The 22875-nt window shown below is 39.6% G+C and overlaps 2 protein-coding genes across 4 annotated transcripts in view; one reads left to right on the top strand and one right to left on the bottom strand.

Moving 5' to 3' along the window:
* PACRG (parkin coregulated) overlaps positions 1-14215 on the bottom strand; it is a 496713-nt gene extending 482498 nt beyond the window's left edge. Inside the window, exon 1 of one of the 3 annotated variants that reach the window (XM_032837252.1) lies at positions 13925-14215. In XM_032837252.1, coding sequence (XP_032693143.1) covers positions 13925-14080 — 156 coding nt within the window. In that variant the 5' untranslated portion in view covers positions 14081-14215. The remainder of the gene's footprint in view (positions 1-13924) is intronic. The other 2 variants (XM_032837251.1, XM_032837253.1) reach the window with 2 other exon arrangements.
* Positions 14216-14457: 242 nt separating this feature from the next.
* PRKN (parkin RBR E3 ubiquitin protein ligase) overlaps positions 14458-22875 on the top strand; it is a 1289523-nt gene continuing 1281105 nt past the window's right edge. Inside the window, exon 1 of the mRNA XM_032837250.1 lies at positions 14458-14684. Coding sequence (XP_032693141.1) covers positions 14678-14684 — 7 coding nt within the window. The 5' untranslated portion in view covers positions 14458-14677. The remainder of the gene's footprint in view (positions 14685-22875) is intronic.

The raw sequence follows: 22875 nt of genomic DNA, 5'->3' as shown, positions 1-22875 counted from the left end.
ATGATAAGCCTTAGGTTACATTTGGGTAAATGCTGTAACTATTCTAGAGGTTATATGCAATTCCTAAAGTTTTAATATAAGATCATCGCTTGATATTTTGATTACTGTGATTGTAAACTCTCATCTCATCAGATCTTTAACTATGTCCAGTCTGAATTTTTGTCATTTATAATTATTGTTCCATCTTCAAGGAAATTTGTATAAGGGACTTAAGGGCAAATGCAGGTATTTGGTATCTTTAAGATTAAAACGAAAATGGGTAGGAAGTTCCAGAACTAACTAAAGCTGCATTCAAACTAAACAAGAACAGTATCATGGGACAAAGTGAATTGGAAAAAATAATTATAGTTTTTTGTGACTCTTATTTAAAACCTTGCTGGTCCTCTATTTGCTCTTCTAGACTAAGGAGACGTTCTCTTAAGACATCAGTGATATACAGAAAAATAAAACAAATTAAAGCATTTAACTTTTCTCTCTACCTAAACCCTCCAAAATTCAAAGATTTCTCAGTATTTCTTCCATGGCAATCCTAGTCATTTACATAAGTTCAGTAACAATCTGTTCTCCTTATAACAGGACACCATTGAAAACACTGGTTATTTTACCAAGGCTTTGACTAAAATGTCATATTTGAGAGAGACATGTGTAAACTCAGATGTGACTAACCAGCTGTAAAAAAAAAAAAAAATTACATTTTTGGGGGAATCACGCATTGTACAGGCATCCCTCATAACCCACAAGGACAAGCTGTTATTGAACGTGCACACCCCACCCTTAAACACATGTTAAATAAACAAAAGAGGGGGAATACAGGTCTAAGTAATCCAGAGCCCTCCTCACGATTATATAAGGCACTCTTAACTCTAAACCTTCTTAATTTGAATGACCAATTTTTAACCCCAGCATTAAAACATTTCACACGAGAATATCCAGGAGTACAACTCTTAGTCTTATGGGAAGACCCTAACTCAAGTCTATGGCAAGGCCCCCATGAGCTCATCACTTGGGGAAGAGGATATGCTTGTGTCTCCTCACAGGAAGGACCACCTTGGCTCCTGGCACAGCACTTCAAGTCATATCATGGCTTGTCACAGCCCAAACCCAATCCCACAGATGAGTTAGCTTAAGTTAAGCGAACCCCAACCCCAGAAACCATCCGCTACAGAGAGCACAACAAGCAACAGGAATGACCTGCAGAGACCTGAAGAAAACTACTTAGATACCTGAAGAAGTCCCACAGGATAAGGCCCCACACCTGAAAACATGTTCTCAGTTTTAAGTGCAACTTCTGTCATGATGGGTATCATACTCTTTCATTCCAGGAGCTATGGCCACTAACTACTGGGCATACATGCTTAACCCGCCCTTCTGGAAAACCTTAATGTGAGCTGATGTGCCTTTTTCGTGCTCAACAATAACTCTAATTGGGTAGGAGAAACCTCCTTCCCCTTTTCCCAACCCCGGCTTAGTGGCTCCTTCTGGGCTTCCATACCATATAATGTAAATTTACATGCCACAGTTCTTCCCATCTGCACTTTTCTGTATGATCCTCTTTGCATTACTGTCTCCTCCAAAATTTGGTTACATTTTGTGCCTAAAGGCACCAACAAAAACACTCAATTAAGGAGTTATCTGGCACTGGCAGTCAGACCCATAATAAAAGCCACTCCTCTCTTTTCATCTTCGAGAAAATTACTAAATGGGCCATATGTTCAGAGAGGATAACTTGGGACACATGTTGAACTCTTAACCCCATACCCTTAATCTAGATAATAATACTATTACAGACCCGAGTCCAAGAGGATGTCTAATAGCTAACGAGACAAGAGATTAAAATCCATCCAACTAGCAATGGAGACTGGATGGGCAGAGCAGCCTCTCCTATAATCTGGTGTGAAGGAGGCCGTAACTCTCCCCATTCAAATGTCCCTCTGGAGGCTAAGACATGTATTTCCCCCCTCTCTCTGTGTGGCATTGAGAACACTACAATTCCTCAGGTAGTTACAACATGACTTTTCATAAGAACTCTACTGATTATATTCAACTCTGTATACCACACCATTATGTTTTCTTATTTGGAGCCAATATATCCCTATCTACGGAGGTTAGACGCTACTTTATCAAGACCTCCAAAGGAGGAAAGCACATTATGCAGCACATTATGCAGCCTAAGTAATTACAACATTATTTACCAAAAAGCTACTCACATCTTTGTTTTGTTTTTGTTTTTTTTAAAGATTTTATTTATTCATTTGACAGAGAGAGATCACAAGTAGGCAGAGAGGCAGGCAGAGAGAGAGAGGAGGAAGCAGAAACAGGCTCCCCGTTGAGCAGAGAGCCCGATGCGGGGCTTGATCCCAGGACCCTGAGATCATGACCCGAGCTGAAGGCAGCGGCTTAACCCACTGAGCCACCCAGGCGCCCCTCACATCTTTGTTTTAAGAAGACAGCCTCTTTCCTTTATCCCTGTCCACCTTACTAGGCCTTGGGAGGAATCTAAATCAGCATTCTCAGCATTCTTCATCAGGCACTTAATGAATCAAAAAGGTGATGCAGGTTTCTAGGCCTGCTCATTGCAGAAATGGTAGCAGCTAACTCCATTTTGACAACCATTAGTGTTGCCATAGCTACTCTCACCCATACACTCCAAACCACCCAACATATTGATCAAATTGCATATAATGTAACCTGGGAATTCCAATTACAACAGATGATCAATCAAAAATTGTTAGGGAAGGGCACCTGGGTGACTCAGTCTTTAAGCGGCTGCCTTCCACTCAGGTCATGGTCCTGGGGTCCTGGGATTCATCCCCACATAAGACTCCCTGCTCAGCGGGAAACCTGCTTCTCCCTCTACCACTTCCTCTGCTTGTGATCCCTCTCTCGCTGTCTCTCTCTGTCAAATAAATAAATAAAATCTTAAAAAAAAATTTGTCAGAGAGACTCCAACTGATGGAAGTAGCAATAGAATACTTGGGAGAGAAACAGGAGGCCCTGGCTTTTTGCCAGGATCTTAATTATGACTGGGCGCATAAGGCTCATAAGGCCCCTTTATACTGGTACGGTACTCAACATGATCAGGGAAGAATTAGGAAGCATCTTCAAGGATCCCTTCATGACAATTTAACCTTAGACATTCACAACTTAAAGAAACAGATTTTATCTTCTCTCACCACCATTAATGAACATGAGCATAACCAAAAAACCTAGGGTATTTTCTTGTCAAAATCTACAATGGTTAAACCCCAAAAAACTGGTTTTCCAGTACCAGATGGGGACTCATCCGACTGTCCATTATTTTATTCATTTTTCTATTGCTTCTTTTTTTAGTTTGCAAAGTCGGAATAACAGTGCTTTCCCCAAACAGGAGAAGCTCGAGATTTGTACCTGGCACAACTACAGCAAGACCTCCATCCTGCAAAGAATAAGAAATGGGGGAATGTGGGAATTCACAATGCCTGGCTAGCAACAAACACAACCCTCCTTGGAAGAGGTTAGTTGGAGTGACCAGAAAACTGGGCCTCCTTTTAAATTTCTGGGCTGAAAACAGCCAGATCTTCATTGTGGCCCAAAGCTATCCCCCAGGGGACAGATGCTTAACTTAGGTTAGATATAAATCCTTAATGGTCACCTACTCCCTGCCTGCAGGTCATGAACACAAGTAGCTCTAATCACACAATGCCTGTAAATGTCACTGCCCTACATATTGAATCTCTACATTCCTTTCTAATCCTGATTCTTTGAGGTAACAATAACATGCATAACAAAAGTGGAGGTAAACTTGATTTGAGGCCTATCACCACCAGTACGCCTGACCCCAGGCCCTCTTCTTTCTCCTACTTAGGTGTTTGGAATAATCTTTTAGTCGCCATCTCAGGGTTTGCTAGCCAAACCCAAAGAGAAGTTGTAATTGATACCACAGAAATACAAAGAATCATTAGAGATTACTATAAATGATTATGCACCAACAAACTGCAACATCTAGAAGACATAAATTTCTAGAAACACACAATCTTCTAAGACTGAATCATGAAGAAACAGAAAATCTTAACAGACTGATTACAAATAATACAATTTAATCATTAATTTAAAAATTCTCAAAACACAAGAGTCTAGGACCAGACAGCTTCACAGGTGAATTCTACTGATCGTTTAAAAGAGTTCGTAGTTATCCTTTTCAAATCATTAAAAAAAAAATGAAAGAGAGGGCGCCTGGGTGGCTCAGTGGGTTAAGCCTCTGCCTTCGGCTCAGGTCATGATCTCAGGGTCCTGGGATCGAAGCCCGCATCAGGCTCTCTGCTCAGCGGGGAGCCTGCTTTCTCCTCTCTCTCTCTATGCCTGCCTCTCTGCATACTTGTGATCTCTCTCTCTGTTTCAAATAAATAAAATCTTTAAAAAAAAAAAAAAAAAAAAGATTTAAAAAAAAAAAAAAAAGAAAGAGAAAAGAATGCTTCCAAACTCATTTTACAAAGCCAGAATTACCTTGATGACAAAACCAGAAAAACACACCACAAAAAGAGAAAATCTTAAGCCAATATCTTTGATGAATATAGATGCAAAAATCCCCAACAAAATATTGGCAAACTGAATTAAATAATGTGTTAAAAGGATCACACACCACAACCAAGTGAGATTTATTCCAGTAGTGCATGGATGCTTCAACAGCCAGAAATCAGTCAACATGAAACACCACATTAATAAAACTAAAACAAAAATTATGTTATCACCTCATAGGTGCAGAAAAACAATTTGACAGAATTCAACATCCATATATGATAAAAATTCTCAACAAAGTAAGTATATAAGAAATGTAGCTCAGCATAATAGAGGCCATATGTATGACAAACCCACAGCTAACATATTCAATGGTGAAGACCTGAAAGCCTTTCCTTGAAGACCACAAACAAGACAAAGATGCCCACTTTATTTTTATCATTTGTATTCAAAATAGTTTTGGAAGTCCTAGACAGAGCAATTAGGCAAGAAAAAGAAATAAAAAGACATCTGAATTGGTAAGAAAAAAGAAACTGCAGATGATATACTATATATAGAAAACCACAAAAACTCCACCAAAAAATTATTAGAACTAATAAATGAACTCAATAAATCTCAAGATACAAAATTAGCAGAAATTGGTCATGTTTTTATATACTGATAATGAGCCATCAAAAACAAATTAACGGTTCCACCTATAGTTGCATTAAAAAGAATAAAATATCTAGGAATAAATTTAACCAAAAGATGAAAGACTTGTTCTCTGAAAACTGTAAGGCACTGAGGTGCCTGGGTGGCTCCGTTGGTTAAGCATCTGCCTTTGCCTCAAGTCATGATCCTAGTGGGGTCCTGGAATTAAGCCCTATGTGGGGCTCCCTGCTCAGTGGGGAGACTGGGGAGACTGCTTCTCTCTCTGCTCCTCCCTCCTGCTCTGCTCTCTCTTGCTATGGGTCTTTCTCTCAAATAAATAAAATCTGAAAAAAAAAAAAAAAGACGTTGATGAAAAATAAAATTGATGACACAAATAAACAAAATGACACACCATGCTCATAAATTGGAAGAATACTGTTAAAATGCCCACACTACCCAAAACAATCTATGAGATTCAGTGCCATCCCCAACAAAATACAGTGGTATTTTTCATAAAATTAGAACAAAGAATCCAAAAATTTGTATGAAACCACAACACAGCTCAAATAGCCAAAGCAATCTTGAGAAAGAAGAATAAAGCAGGAGGCATCATGCTCTTTGATTTCAAACAATACTACAAAGCTGTAGTAATCAAAACAGTATGCTACTGGCACAAAAATACACATGGAGATCAATGGAATAGAATGAAGGGACTAGAAATAGACACATATGCACATATAGCCAAATAATCTATGAGAACGAAGGCAAGGATAATACAATGGAGAAAATATAGTATTTTCTATAAATGGTGCTGGGAAAACTGGACTACTATGCAAAAAAGTGAAACTGGACCATTGTCTTATGCCATGTACAAAAACAAACAAATGTAAGACTTAAAATAATAAAATCACTAGAAGAAAGCACAGGAATAAGCTCTTTGACATAGGTCTTAGCAATACTTTTTGGACCAGTCTTCTCAGCTATGGGCAACAAAAGCTGAAATAAGCAAATGCAATTGCATTAAACTAAAAAGCTTTTATGCAGCAAACAAAACCATGAACAAAATGAAAAGGCAACACATGACTAGGAGAAAATATCTGTAAAACATATGTGATATAAAGAGGGTTAGTAGCCACAATATACAAAGAACTTATACAACTTAATAGCAACAACAACAACAACAACAAAAACCCAACTAAAAAAATGGGTAGAGGACGTGAATGGACATATTTCCAAAGAAGACATACAGATAGCCAAAAGGAACATGAAGAGATGTTCAATGTTCTTTGCTCAGTGTATTAATCATCAGGGAAATGCAAGTTAAAACCAGAATAAAATAATCACTTCACACCTGTCAGATCAGTTATTATCAAAAAGACAAAAAGTGCTGGGGAAGATATGGAGAAAAGGAAACCCTCATACACTGTTGGTGGGAAAGTAGGTTCGTACAGCCACTATGGAAAACAGCATGGGGATTTTTTAAAAACTTAGAATTACCATGTGATCCAGCAATTCCATTTCTAGGTATTTATCCAAAGAAAATGAAAAATAATTTCAAGAGATATATATACCTATATGTTCATTGTAGTGTTATTTACAATAGCAATAACCATGATATGGAAACAACCTGTGTCTGTCAATAGATGAATAGATAAGAGATTTGAGAGAGATATATAATTGTAATATTACTCAGCTATGAAAGATAATGAAATCTTGCCATTTGCAACAAGGATAGACCCACAGGGTATTATACTAAGTGAAATAATTTATAACAACAAATATTGTATAATTTGACTTAAATACTGAATCAAAACAAAACAAATGAAAGAGCAAAACAGAAAGAGACTCCTAGATATAGAAAACATATTACTGGTTACCAGAGAGAGGAACTCTCTCTCTCCCTCTGCCCAACCCTCTCTCCCCTTTCCGCCCCAGGCTGCTCATCACACTCTCTCAAAAAAAAAAAAAAAAAAAAAAAAAAAGAGGATGCGTAGGAAATTGAGAGTGGGAAACTATATTTGGAACATATACATTTAATAAATGGCTTATAAGCCAAATGAAGTTATGAGGAAAAAAACCCAAAGGTCGTGAAAAGACACCTCACAGAAGAGGATAATCAAACGACCAATAAATATATTTTTAAAAGTTTTAAGCTTCATTAGTCATAATGAAAATTAGGATTAAATTCACAATGAGATAATATTATACACCCACTAGGATACCTAAAATGCAAAATAAAGAGAACAACAACTAGAAGATAGAGTAAACAGTATTGTCATGTAGAGCTAGCAAGAGTTTAAATATGAAAAATAAATTTGGAAAATGATTTTGACGTAGTTACTGAAGCAAACATATATATACCCCAGGGCTCGGAAATTCCCAGGAGTATATTCTGGGACATTTATACATATTTTCTCCAAAAAAATGTATTAGAATTTTCCTAGTAACACTATTTGTGACAATCCTAACCTAGAGGTCACACAAAAACTCATTAGTGGAAGAACAGATACATAATGTTCTATAGACACCCAAAAGTATTACACAGGAATGAGTATGGACGGTCTGTAATCATATGCAATAATGCGGGTTAGTCACACAAATTTAATGGCCAGACACAATACAGTTACGGATTTTAGGATTCCATGGATGCAAATCTGTTGTCAGAAGATTGAACTTGGGGGTATATTTGGGCAGTGATTGGAAAAGGGCTGAGGGAGTTCTGTGTTAATTATGTTTCATGATCTGGGTGCTGGACCAGTGTCATTGGTTTGATATTCAAATGATACATTTATGTTGGCATATGATGTATCAACTAAAGTCTAAAAAACAAGTGAGCAATAGCGGACTGGTCCCAGTCAGAAACACCTGGAAATCTAAGTTCCATTCCTTGTTCTCCATTTAGTAAGCATCCTGACACCACCACAACAAAAAAATTAAGTTGTCTGAGATTTATATGCTAAGTGGGGAAAAAAAAAATCTGCCTTGTCTCCTCATAACACGGGCTGGAAATTCAGATGGAATAAAAATGAGTGTCATATATCAAAACATATAAAAAGCTACTATAGAGGCACCTGGGTGGTTCAGTGAGTTAAAGCCTCTGCCTTCCGCTCAGGTCATGATCCCAGAGTCCTGGGATCAAGCCCCATATGGGGCTCTCTGCTCAGTGGGGAGGCTGCTTCCCTCCCAACCCCCACCTGCCTCTCTGCCTACTTGTGATCTCTGTCAAATAAATAAATAAAATCTTAAAAAAAAATTCTCTCTCCTTTAAAAAAAAGCTACTATATTTAATATACATATACCACAACAATCAAACTATCTATCCCACTTCCTAAACAAAAATGAATCAGGAAAAAGCAAAGCTTTAAAATAGAACATTAAAATTTTAAGAGGATTTTGGGGGGAAAAAAACTAACATTTTTAGATAGGAGAAAGCTTTTCTAAACCTTACTACTCTAACATTTTATAATGAACATAGATAACTTATATAATAAGGTAGTTAAAATATAGCATAAAACATTTATAAATTATTCTAATTCCTATATTTTATATTTATATAATGACATCAGCATGTTCTTAAAGCTGCTAATTCAAAGATGATTGTTCCATTATAGATTAAAAGGTGGTCATTCATTAATCTATTTGACAAAGCAAACAAACAAACAAACCCAGCACCTCTTATGTGCCAGGAATTTAGGGACAGAGATGCAGCAGTGAGCAAAATAGCAGTAATTCCCTGCCCTCAAGGTCCTTACTCTGTAGCGGAAGAAGACGTAGGATAAAGTAAATCAACATTAGCGGGTGGTCAGTATTTACGCAAAAACATAAGATGTAAAGAAGATGAGTGTGCCGGAGCTGGGATGGAAGAGATTAATAAGAGGTTGAAATTTTAAGTAGTCAGGGAAGCCTTCAATGCAACGTTAATTTTCGACCAAAAACTGAAGGAACAGGAGATGGTGGTATGTAAGGGGGAAATGTATTTCCACTAGAGGTTACAGAAAGGGCAAAGGCACTGAGCCAGCTGGGCAACTGGCGTATTCAAGGACAGCAAGGAAACCACTGTGGATGGAACAGAATGAGTGAGGACGAAAACACTGAAATACCACTTAGGACCTTACGGAGGATGAGAATTTTAACTTTCACTCTGAGATGAAGAGCCATTGAAGGGTTTGAGATAAGGAATACCTTGATCTGGCTGAGTTTTAAAGGGATCTCCTGAGCTCCTTAATTAGGGAAGAGCACTTAAAAACAAACAAACCAACCAACCAACCAACCCAGACTAAAGACAAATGACTATGAGAGCAACAAGAAAGAGGGAGCAGATGAAACAGGAAGAAAGGGTAGATTTGCTTACCTTCATTCATCAGATACTTAGTACACTGTTAGGTGCTGCTTAGGATGAAAAAATTGGTTAGTCGTGTGTTCTCCCCTCACAGGGAATTTATAGGAGGTAAAACACGAGTCAAACTATCACACACAGTAGAAAACAATGAGCAAACGATAGCTTTCCATCTGGGTTGGCAAAGAGGGAGAATTAGGGCAGTCTTCTTGAAGCAGTGGGTGTTTTAGCTAGCCACAAAACCTGAGCTCCTTCACAGCATGGGTTCTACCGCTTCCTGATTTCTAAACTCCCAGCACCTAAAACAGTGCTTGGCACAGTCAGTGACCAGGAGATACTTGTGCATGATGACTGAACGGACGAGGGTGGGCAGATGTAGGGAGGAGGGCATTCAAGCAAAGGGAACAATATAAGTGAATCACAACAATGAAGAGTTACAGATTTAATCTGGCAGAAGGAAATGAGCATAGGGGGAGAAGAAATTAAAACCTTGGCATAGGATTGCATCACAGAAGACCCTGCTGTCCTGTGGAGGTACCAGTGATGAGAAGGGAACTTTGTACTGGAAAGATGAATGTAGTAATACTGATAGATGAAACAAACGACCAATGGTGGAAGGAAGCTAGAGACCAGTTTGGATGGTATTGTAAAAACCCGGACAGGTGACAAGGATCTCAGTCAGCTTATTATCACTTGGTCCCCTCATCATTAGTACTTCCACTATACTGAGCAAACATCTGTAAGCCTTACCACAGATGTGGATTTACACGAACTATAATTATTTTACTCATCTGTTTCCTTCTCACTAGCAATATAGCATGTTTAGCACTGGTGGTGGACATTTCTAATTATCCCCCGATTTCCCTTTTTCTGTTTATTACACTGATAAAATGCCTCAAGTTTTTAGCTGGACATGAGCTACCAGCCAGAGACTCCATTTCCCGGCCTCTCTTACAACAGGATGCTGTCATAAGACCAAGTTTTGGCAATGGATTTGAGCTTGAGTGACAAGTGCAAATTTTAGGACACGCATTCCTAACGAAGCCGCCGGTCCTCCATTTCTTCCTGCCTCTTCTTGTAGCCCGATCCTGACCCGTTTTTCTCTCCCTATGCCTGAAGTAGGTGTTAGAGATTATGCCCTTTTGCACTTATAAAATTTTCATAGCCCTTTTCCTGATGAAATAGGTATGGGGGCCTGGGAGTTGGGTCAAGGGTCAATTTTTCTTAAGTTTTTATAAAAAGGGAAAATATAGGCTAATGACCAAATTCTGGCCACTGGGATATGAATGGAAGTGGGGTATAGTGTCTGGGTCTTTCCTCTAAAAGGAAGTTCTCTGCTTTTTCTTTCCTTCTTTCTGGGGGTAGGGATTTGACCCGGGTGGTGGTAAGACCACCTTGACCCATGGCATCATCCTACAGGATATAAAGCAAGAATACACAAGTAGTGCTCAACAAACTTGGACTTACATATAACAGAAACAACTTCCTTCTTAGTTAAACGATGGTTATTTGGACTCTGTTAAAGCAGCCAAATTGATATCTTAATACATAATTTATAAATATCGACCATTACCATTATGTGTTGAATGAATGTATGATTGGTAAGTATAAACATCTCTCTATAAGTAAGGTAGTATTAAATAATTATTTCTTCCATTCCCCTAAGCTTTGAACATAAAACACTTATAGTTTATAGAAAAGGAAAGCTACGGTACAAAGCTTCAGTTGAAGTCAACTTCTGTATCATTATAACTCTGGGTCTGAATCTTAACTTGCTTTATGACAAAGTGTATTAGCACAGAAAGCACCTCTGTCAGTTGAGATTAAACCAATGAAACACTGAGCTACTGGTTTCTGGTTATAGGTTCTAACATACCATGAAACAAGGCCTTTAAAAGGAAATTGGACTATGAAATTTTCAAATTCTGTATGTCCTATCAGTCTTCTTAGGCAAATATAACAATATGAATTTGATTATTAGTCTTTGATTTCAGTAACTTTCTCCTTGCTTGTTTTCATACAGAATGCAACAATTTCAAGGAAGTAAAGGAAGAGAAATATCTGATAGTGAGTCTTAAAAACTGGCCATTTTTGTTCATTATTACTTTAGAAATATTTTTTATTCCTATACAGATTATCACTGTTTAAATAGGGATCTGTTTGTACAGCCCATCTGATCAAATCTGTTTACGATCAAGTGTATTTACTTATGTTACTAAAGCATTCTCAAACACCCAGAGTGCCCACAGAACTCTTTAGGGTTTAGCTGTGTTTGTCTTTTGTGGAAGAGCACTGGGTGGTGACTTGCTTAATTAGCAAGTGTTTGAAAGGTAACTGAAGGTGAGCCCCAACACTGGAAAAATGACTTAGGTGTCAGCTTTGGGACAGAGGTTGTAATTTAGAAAAGCTGGAGACTGGCACATTGTTTTCTGAATAGAAATAAACTTTAAGAAAGAAATAGAGCTACTCTGACTTTTTAATGCCAAAAGGTTTATGCTGCTGAAGACAGGAATGAAATGTAAATATTGAATATAAAAAGGAAATGTTTTATTTCCTACACCACTGAAGCCCTTTTGTATAAACAGTATCTTTCTATTATCAAGACTTTATTATTGTATGGTCATTCTCCTCGGAGGACAAAGGACAGGGACTTTGATTAGCTGATCCCAAATCTTCACAACTGTGCCTCTGGCCAGCAAGTTCTTGGGTTAGCTAACCAAAAAAAAAAAAAAAAGAGAGAGAGAGAGAGAGAGAGAGAGAGAGGGATAAGGGGTTGCTGATTGAATGAATGAATGAGCAGATAATGCTTTCATCTATAAATTGTAATTTCCCACTAAATGAAGTGAAAGAATGACACATCCTGTTTTGAGGGTTTTCCTGGAAATACAGCTATTACACTAAGAGACTTTCCCTAAAAATACAAATATAAGGAGATATTTAACTCAAATAAGTTGTTTATAAAGAAGGCTGCTTCACAATGTTTTTTGTTATTTTAGTTTTGTAAGCATATTTACTTCATTTGGTAATAGTGGAATACTTAATTTTCCAGGAACTATGACTTTAGGTATAAGGCTGTGTTAGAAAATAAACATGGTTATAAACATAAATTTAGTAAAGAGAGAATCTGACAAATTTTCTACATGTCTGTGAACAAATATAACACTGAAAAAATAACCAAGATTATAATTAGAAATACTGTGTCGAAGAAAAAACAAATAATTAGCTTGAATGGTTATAGTATTTTATGTTGCTGATAAGTGAGTCATCTTGACCCCCGTGACCACCGATTTATGTGAAAACCATGCAAAAGGACTGCAACTACAACAAGCCAGAGTTTTAGTCTATTTCCACAAATTTTCACTATTGTAAGCCAACTGACACATATTCCAATAATCCAAATATCATTTTGTGTAGCAGTATGGCAATCTGACCTAGGGATCTAGAAGTTATCTGTTTCATTCATGTAGGTAAAGGATGGGGCTTAGGAATAAGGTATATATTAGACTTGCAACATTTACGTAAAAGAAATAATGTGATACTGGAAAGCAACACTATTCATTTAACATAACGAGCTACTATACAATAAGTCAGATGCTCCCAGAGTGTAAATTGTACAAATCTGAAAGCTGCATTTATTATTAATATCTCATTCCCAGAGACAGGGGCTGGCTTAGTCAGTCAGAGGTAAAACCTGGTTTAGCATATCAAATTTAAAACTGTTTAACAAATATTAAAGTTTTTTTTAAAACCTTTCATGCATGTAGCTAAATCACTTGTGTGCATTTTAAACCTTCCCCCCCCAATAGTATTGAGAATATTTTAATTTGACTACTGCAAATAATAGAAATGAAATACGAATTATAGTAATAGAAATACTTGAACTGAATCTTCAATTTTTTAAAAAATTTATCATTTAAAAGGTCTGGAAATAGACTTCATATGAAATTGCCTAGCTCTAACAGGCTGAAGTTATATTGTAAGAAAGAGGGTTGTTAAGAGTAAATACAGGGATAGTCTAAAATTTCTTAGGTTGAATTGATGAGATTTTTTATTGTAGGTGATTTAATCAGTTCATGCTTCCAGGTGTGCATCAGCACCTGTCAAATTCTGTAAGAGTTTATGATTTCTAAGAACTTGCCTTCTAGAAGGCCCTTTGCTGAGGGGGGCTCTCCTAGGAATCAGTAAGAGGCTCTTTTGTATTTTCGTGTCGATAGTTTAAGAGTAATTCGGGGTGGTCTAGAAATCATGAGTTATTGGGAAGGTGCTTATAGATGGGATAGATCCTTTCTAACAACCTAGCAGGGACCTCCACTCTCTGCTGGGCGCCGTCTGCGGGGGAATTGCCATTTTTGCCAAAGACCCCCCAGGACACAGATTCGGAATCCATCTCAGGACAGGCCAGCATCTATCACCTGGCGTCCCCTGACTCGGAGCGAGTGCATTCAAGGCAGGAAGATCACTTACGACCGAGTTTTTCATCATGGCTTTGACTGTGAAGCCCTCAGAAACCAGGGAGTGAGGCTGGTGCACCGGGAGCGGCTGTTGTGCCAGCAGCTTGGTCCTCTTCGGCATCTTGTCTGGGCATTTGTTTAAGCTCAGGGTCTCTTTTTCTGCCACCATCTTCCTAGGAAATGTCTTGTTCTCATAAAACGTGTAGTAAAAGAATCAGTGGGTTTTACGGATGTGAGGAGGAGTTCGGGAAAAAATGTAAAAAGGCGCGTTACTGGTAGAAATTCACGCCCTCGCAGTGCCCAGGTTGATCCAGATGTTTGGCAGCTCCTAGGTGCAGCGAGTTGAGGGCGGGGAGGGGCGGGAAGAGGGAAGGACCGCGGCGAGAGAGGCAACAAGCTTCCAAAGGTGAGCCTCCTGGTTGCTAAGCGACGCGTCAACACTGCGGCCGAATGGCCCAGTCCCCCGGTGACGTACGTTTCCTGGGCCTGAATCCGGAATGGCGGCGGAAGGCCGCCTGCGGAAGGCGGGCGGCGAGCGGTGGGCGGCGGCCGGCGGGCCGGGTGACGAGAAACTACGCGGTAAAACTACGACTCCCAGAAGGCCTCTGGCTGCGCGTCGTCCGCGCGTGCGCATGCCGACAGCCGGCCTTAGGGGAGGCGAGCGCTGGAAGATTTAACCTCGGAGCCACTCTGGTGGGCGGCACGTGCGGGTGCCGTTCCCGTGTAGGTCACTCCATGCCCAGCAGCCTCCACCTGCCCAGTGACCATGATAGGTACGTGAGTGCCTGCCAGGCGTCTCTGCGCCGCCCCGCCGGGCCTCGGCGGACAGGGATCCCCAGGGTGTCCGCCGGTGTCAACTGTCAGTGTCAGGGCGGTCGTGCTCGCCCGTGTGCCCGCCGTGGGCCTCGCAGTGCCCGCCGTGGGCCAGGAGGAAAAGTGTGTGTTCCAAGCCCCCACCCCGCTCGTGGTTTGGCAGGCTTCCCACTGGAGACAACTTCTCCAGGGACCGTGGTGCGCGCCGCTGCGCCTCCCAAGGTGAAGGCTGGGTCGCGCGTTCGCACAGCGAGCGCGGCGCTCAGCCAGACTTGGGGCTTCCGTCTGCAGGTCCCTCGGGGCGCCTGGGAAGCTGCCTTCCGGGTAGGAACAGACTGGAACTCACCGTCTGCAGGTCTCTTTCCGGGGAAACCCTAGCGAAGCATTAAACTCTGGTGGAAGGTGCCTGCAATAATGATTAGGATCAAAGGAAGTTCCTGCTAAGGGATTTAAACGTCTTGCTCCCTCCGATTTTCCCTTTTAAATCTCTCATTGTAAGTCTGAGATGAAAGAATTAAGAGTAAATAACAAGATTAAATATTTGCCTAATGAATTATTATTGTTACCTAACACAAAATGACCTAGGTGCATTTTTGTGGTTAAAGCTTTGGAGATGGCTTATTGTTTTTAAACACTGTGATGTGTAAAATTAGCAAAGTTTCTCCCTTCTGGGGTTATTAAACCAAAAAATTTTTTTCTCCCTAGCGGTAATCTTTTGAAGTTAGTGGAACTGCACACAGTATGATTAGAAACCATTGCTTTTTTTTTTTTTTTTTTTTTTTAATGACAGAGACTTGCTCTAGATTGTGTATGTGAGATTTGGTGAGCCTATTTGGGGATTATTCCTGATGAGTGCCACTTACAAAACACTTTTGATTGCAATGAGTACATCTAAAGTCAAAAGTGATCTGTCCAGAAACATGAGAAGTGGATTTTTAAAATCCGTAAGTTTGTATGCACTCATAAAGTCTTAAGTCTCTTTTTAGGAAATTAATGTTAAAATGTAGAACACTCTACTCACTGGGAGAATCATCTCAGTGATTAACTGACACTGTCTTTGCAGCGATGCTAAAACCTAATGATGTCCAATTTTTCTTACCTTTCTAGACTTTTGGTGGATGACTTTCGAGAGTCATTAAATTAAGATATTTTTTTCTTCTAAATACATTTTTCATATAAACTTTTATAAATCTTCTTGAGATTTTTTAGGTGACTATTACATAGAATCCACTATAAACACAACTCTTAAACTGAATCAGAAAATCAAGTAGAAGAAATTTTCAAAATCCATGATGTCAGTATTCTTTTTAAAGATTTTTTTTTTTTCAATTCATTTGAGAAAGATACAGAGACAGAGAGAACACAAGCAGGGGGAGAGGGAGAAGCAGACTCCCCTCTGAGCTGGGAACCAGACATGGGTCGTGATTCCAGGACCTAGAGGTCATGACCCGAGTTGAAGACAGACACCTAACCATCTGAGGCACCCAGGTTCCCCTATGATGTCAGTATTTTATACGAAAAAAGTTTATATTTTATTTTGAGGACAGTTGGGCAAGTTTTATTTTAATTCAACTTAATCTAGTGCATGGATTTTTTTTTTAAGATTTTATTTATTTGACAGAGAGAGACAGAGAGAGCGGGAACTCAGCAGAGGGAGTGGGATAGGGAGAAGCAGGCTTCCCCGGAGCAGGAACCCCAATGCGGGGCTCCATCCCAGGACTCTGGGATCATGACCTGAGCCGAAGGCAGGTGCTTAATGACTGAGCCACCCAGGTGCCCCTAGTGCATGGGTACTTTTAAAAGCAAATTTATAGTAAAGCTGTATATAAAGACAGGGACTTAAGATCTAAAAATCACAATTCTAAATTATTATCTAATAAATTACTATATAAACACTTTGTTAGGATGAACTATGTTTAGGCAGTTTGTTTAGTTTATTTGGGATTCAGGGACGGGAGAAGAAAGAATATAATCTTCGGATTTGATTAGATAGTTATTAGTAACTTGTAATTATGGAGAGAATATAAGGTAGATTTTAAAAGATGTTTTTTTCCTCATATTCCAGGTACAATTTTACACAGTGCAAATAAATGTGTATTACAACATGCCCCTCCCAAGAAGAGCACCTTACATATAAAAACCATGTGGACAATGTGCAGTAAATTATTTTATACAATTAGTTGCATTGCTTAATTCTGTTGTCGGGCATATTTTTATAAAAAACTTCATTGCCAATTTTGGACTTGGTTGTATAGGAGAGTGTGGAAAGGAAGAGAGAGTGTTGGAAGGTAAGTGAAAGTGGAGGAAGAGAGAGTGTGCCTAATTCTGTTGGTGGGTGCATTTTAACAAAAATCTTAATTGCCAATTTGGTACTTGGTTGTGTTGGCAAGTGTGGAAAGGAAGGAGAATGTTTAAAGTAGAGGCAATTTAAAGGAAGTCTTGGAGTGATGGGTTTCCTGTTTCTGTGACTACACTTTGGGGCCAGGAAAGGCATTAGAGTTTATACCTAGTGATAAACTGGGGATCAAAATATAAATCAGTACATATCTGGGATTGTTTTTTTCTGTTAAAGACATTGTGCTACTCAGAACTTGCCCCTTTATGCCTATGCTCTTTTTAATTGCTACACCCTCTTTAATGCAAATAGTACTCTCCCACTTTATATAAATCTTGGCTTACTTTTGAGGAAAAACAAAAATAGGTGAGTTCGTACAATAGGAGTAAAGGGGATTGGCTCTTACCCCACTACCAGTAGAATTAACCTTCCCTTTACGTTCTTAAAAACTAAGATTCCTTCTCGGCACAGAGACTGTTTCAAAAGTACTTATATTTCTCACTTGGATTATGACTGCCATGTTAAATGCCCTGACCCAGACAGCCATAGAAACATAGTTTAATTGACATTGGTGATTATGACTTTGAGAAGTGTGGGGAAGGATATCAAGATAATAAAAAGCAGAATAGAAAAGCTTAAGAAAATCCTACTTAGAAAAATATAATTTTTGGCATCTTTACGTATTTTACCCTTTTAAAATGTAACAATTCTTTTTATTTAAATTGAATTTTAATAGTGATATTTGTATATTTGAATTCCTATAGAACTGGATTTAGGTATTTGAGTAGTATCAGGTATTAAAGTGCATGGATCTGTATACAATAGTGTTGTCAATATTAGAATTCAAATCCAGTATCTTAATCTTTAAAAATTTTTGATGTTTTTTAAAAAAATAACAATTAGAACGTGGTCACATCTGTATATTGCTTAAATTGTCTCTTAGAAATTATATATTTCTACCTATACAATTCCACCCTGCAGTAATTCTTGCCTACTTTTTTATTTTGTGGATGTACACAAATTATGTAATTATTCTTCCATAAATGAGCACTCAGTAGGTTTACAGATTGCTATCATCAGAAATGCTTATGTTCATATCTTTTTATTTGCATATGTAAGCATATCTGTAAAGAAAAAATCTTGTTACAATTTCAGGGTGGATTTTCTAGTCAAAGGATTAGTGGACTTTGAATTTTTCTAGGTATTTCTAAATTGTTCTAAAGTAAGTCACCCTATTTTACATTTCTGTCTAATGCAACAAGGTAGCAAAAGTTGCCCTGCTCCTCAGGACTGAAAAATTTCAAAAAGGCATCCTTCTCAAGGCTAACTCACATACATCAGCAGAGCATCTACTGGATTTTTCTTTTTTCCCTGTTTCTTTCCATCCCTGTTCAGGTTTGTGCCTTTGAGCAGTGCACAAGCTGCACAGCTGTGCTTAGTGGCTCTGCCTTGTCTGGCAGTGTTTATAAGAATGCCCATTTACCCCTTGTGTACATAGAATATTTTTATTTTTGCTTTCCTGTTAAATGAAAATCAATATATTTTAAGTATTAAAATGAATTTATGAGGGGAAAAAACTCTCTCATGTTTCATTTTATATTGTTTTATTTTCATGAAAGCAGATCCAATAATTGAGTACCTGTGTGCCTAGTACTACTCCAGGTGCCAGGGATACATGAGTAAATGAAATTTTTTAAAAAATGCCCTTGCTATTATGAATGTGCAATCTAACTTTACTATTTGCCTACAAATCTATGTATTTGTTTTAAAGCTTATATGTGATGAATTTTGGAGTCTCAGAGTTTATATTTCTAGTTGCTACTCTGCCATTTCAATAATTTTAGCTAAAAAGTGACCCTACGTGGAAGTACTCAGGATAGGCTCTGAAAGCGCCTATTTACAATGAGGTACAATTGTGTCATAAAGGACATTCTAGTGAATCTTTGCATTGGTGATTTTGTGTAATTATGCACAGTTGTTTGGAACCAAAGGCTCTAAAGTGATGACCTTATGCCATTTTCAATTTTGGAATGATTTCTAAGGATTTTTTTGAAGTCTACATTTTTCAGAAACTTCATGGCTTCATTGCTTGAAAATGATACAATGAAAGTACTTTGTATTAAGATATGCAGATCCATTTCCACCTCCAAAGCTTCTTTGAAAAATGGGGGAAAAAAATCTCCTTACTTGGAAATGCTTCATATTCATGAAACCAGTTTCAATGCAGAATAGTCTATTCTGTTAGCTTTTAGTTCTTTGATCAATGAAAATTGTTTCTTACCTGCTGTTTCTTCAGCCTTTAATTGTGGCCCAGTGCTTATTCAGAGTTTCTGTTTTAATTTGCATTTAATGAGTTCATTTTAAATATTTCTTTGTAGTAACCTGAATGGTTTCTCTCTTAAGTTTTGTAATATTAAAGAAGGAAATTTATACGACAGTTGGCTGATTTATGCTGCTGCGCACCTTCCTGGCTCATTTACTTCCCTTATAGGAGAGAGTCTTGGTTAAAAAGAATGGTGGTAAGGTTACCCTGTTTCCCCTAGTACTATATGTCCTAATTATCTGGGACTTCTACCAGGTGTATTCCTGTATCTATTTTCACTAAACAGAAACCTTTCTTCCCTGGATTAACAGGTATTTCAGTTCCCACTAATGATTTCAGTGTCAGTTCTTTCTAAGGCCCTGGTTCGGGGTGGTGCTGTGTAGGGGAGGAGGTCCGGGCTGGGGGGCAAGTGTGTGTATATTGGCCACCAGGAAGGGACACAGGGAAATAGGAGGCCGTTTCTCTGAGACGAGTTTGAGATCTAGTTGGACTGATAAGACGTTTATTTGGGTAAGAATTCCACCCCCCATCAGAAGCAGAGTAATTAGAAAGAGATGTGTATATGTGAACACAAACTTGCACACACAAGCACACACACACAGCGTCCCACCACAGATTTTCAGGTCTCTTCTGCCCATGTTGTTTTCTCACCTTGGAACATCGTTCCTCTACAGTCCATCTGGAAACGACTGTTCATCCTGTCAGATCCATTTCAAATGACAACAGCTTTAGATGAAGTTTTCCTTTAGTCCCCACCTGTGTGTTAGGGCTCACACGTCTCAATCTAAAGCAATCGGCCCCTCCTTTAGACTGAACCAAGAGCTCCGCAACGGCCCGCGGTACAGAAAAGCAAAGATTCGCAGTCGTACACCGCAGGCACCATGCGTGCCACGCGGGTTTACACAGGGAAGCGCGGGCGAGGGCCGCGGGATAGAGCCCGGGGATCCCGCGCTGAAGGCTGAGCAGCCGTTCGTTAGATGAAGGCGGCGTTCTGGGTGGACGGACAGACGTGAGCCGAGGCATGGCAGGGAGAGGGACGAGCGGGATGAAGGCCGTGCAGGGAGGAAGATGCCCGCAGAAGTAGGCCGGCCCGAGGCTGGAGGGGGCATGGTCTGTCGGCTGTAGGCAGGGTCAAAGACGGTAGCTTTATACCACTGTGGCAAGGAGTCGGCGAGCCATGGTATCCAGAAGAGCATCATGAATTGATTACATTTTATTTCTTTATTTAAGTATAGATTTGATTTACTTATATGAGAGAGGGCATAATGGGGGGGGGGGCAACCGTGGGAAGGGGAGCAGCAGGCTCCTTGCCCAGCAGGGAGCTTGACGTGGGGCTCCATCCCAGGACTGTGGCATCATCACCTGAGCCGCAGGGAGACGCTCGGTGGACTGAGCCGCCCAGGCGCCCCGAGAGCGGATTACATCTCAGGGGGAGGTCTGTGGAGGGAACGGAAAGCTGTGGTACAGTTGAGTAGTGCCTGGAAGTCCAGGTAAGTATGAATGGCTTCCTTTTTCTCTCAAGCTGGAGATGGTCTTCCACTAAGAGAGGTGGGGTGGTTGTAGGATAGGAGATGGTTTTTCTCAGCCTGGCGGCATTTCTGATGTCATTAACTCATCTTTGATGGAGGGCCGCGTTTCTTAAAAAAAAAAAAAGTACTTATTTTTATAGAATGTATTAAATACCTCTCACTGACAGGTATTTCTTTTCATGTTATTAAAAGTTAAATTTATTCATGTTTCGGAAGTACTCTGTATGTCCTTTGGTGTATGGCCCGTGATGTTTCAGTTTCTGTGTATAGTTTCTTCGGTCGATGGGGAAAGCACCGTTTCCAAAGCCGGAGTCCGCAGTGACCCAGCGTAGTGCAGAGGAAGGTTGTTTCCTTTCAGTATCTGCATAACTTACACAGGTCGTCATGTATTGAGACTGTCCTGGGACCAGTGTTTGTGTTTTTAATAGTATTGATAGGTTCTTGATGGTTTCTCCAATTCACTTCTGTTAGAGCTTGAACAGGGCCCCTCATAAAGGTTAACATTAGAGCCCTTAGCACTGGAAGAGAGAAAAAGCTTGAGATGTACAATATATAGCAACCTTACCTGTCCCTCAAACCCCTATTCCCACCCTCATCAAATAGGGAGAAAATAGTGATCAGGGAATCAATATTGGGGTGTTCCAGTTGAGACAATTTCATTATCTAATCGATGGATGTGCCCCTTCCTATCGTTAAGTGTTTCTGGAGTTTCAGTACATACATTAGGTGACCTGAGATGAAGCCCTTTGAGCTACATTCTGATTTTTTAAGCTTATTGGGCAAATGGATGCGTTTTCTAGAACATGCAAAGGTAGGATACACACCCAAAACTTGTTCCGCATGAATAACGGAGAGAAACAGGAATGACCGAGTTTGCAATGTTCGCATTTCATAGAAGCCACCTGCACTCCCCCTTTGCGTGTGTCTTTCTGTTTCTCCTCCCAACATTACTTCATTTTCTCAGAAACTGGAATCTGAACATTTCGTTCTTCAACTTGGAGGACCAGCTGCTGTCTGAGTAATTAAGAAGGGGGCTCTTTCCTCGCTTGCTGCTGGTTTCCACAGGGCTTGACTGGTGGTTGTAAAAGTGTTGCTGAGGGTCACAGTGGGACTGGCATGACTAGCCAGACAGTCTGCCATAAACAAGCCTTGTTTCTGCATTTTGCTTTCTTAAGAATCTGGTCTTGAATACACTTTATTCCTTGATCTGGTTCTGGGGAGTGAGGAACTAGGCTGGCCGGTGGATTGGGGACCAGTTAGGCTTACTGCCTGGAGAAATAAAGGTTGAAGAATACTAACTCGTGCTCTAGGATGCTTCTTTCCACCCCTTGAACTCTGGCTTGGAGTCCATTCGAGCTCCAAGGCATGCCCCTGGGGAGTGAGAGCTCCAGATTTAAGCACAACTGAGGCAGCATCCCATGGGCTGTAGAGCACACAGTCACAGAGACACACAAGTCAGCAGGCGTTCACCAAGTCTGGATAATTATGTGTGACAATATCAAACATGTTTTTAAATGAAGATGCCTGAGTTAATAGTATTGGATAGGAATCGTGTATGTTTTACTGTGCAGTCAACTTCGACATAATTGTATGATACAAACAGAAAGTAATATACGGTGAAGGTCTGGTATTTGCTTCCACTCTACATTTAAGAATTGGTGAGAGGACCAGCCATTGGCAGGTTAGGGCATTTCTTCTTTGTTGTGGCCCTCTCTAGAGTTTTCTTTTTCTTCATGGTCCATTTTTATGTATATGCTTGGCATTTGGAGTGTCTCACTACATGCAAAGTTTGTATCAAATGTATTGCCCCCTTCCCCCCATCGGCTTCATTACAAGGAATTCACTAAATTATCTTATTCTCAGTGTATGGTGATTTTGCACCAGGTCTGTATGCTTGCCTTCATACCCTGGTAACTGCTGGGCATGACATCACGACTCTACATTTTATAACTGTTTTTTTAGGG

Source organism: Lontra canadensis, unplaced genomic scaffold (genome assembly GCF_010015895.1).
Source record: "Lontra canadensis isolate GAN:19392208 unplaced genomic scaffold, GSC_riverotter_1.0 scaffold97, whole genome shotgun sequence".
NCBI lineage: Eukaryota > Metazoa > Chordata > Mammalia > Carnivora > Mustelidae > Lontra > Lontra canadensis.
The sequence above is the reverse complement of the archived record's forward strand: the minus strand, read 5'-3'. Positions and strand labels throughout refer to the sequence as shown.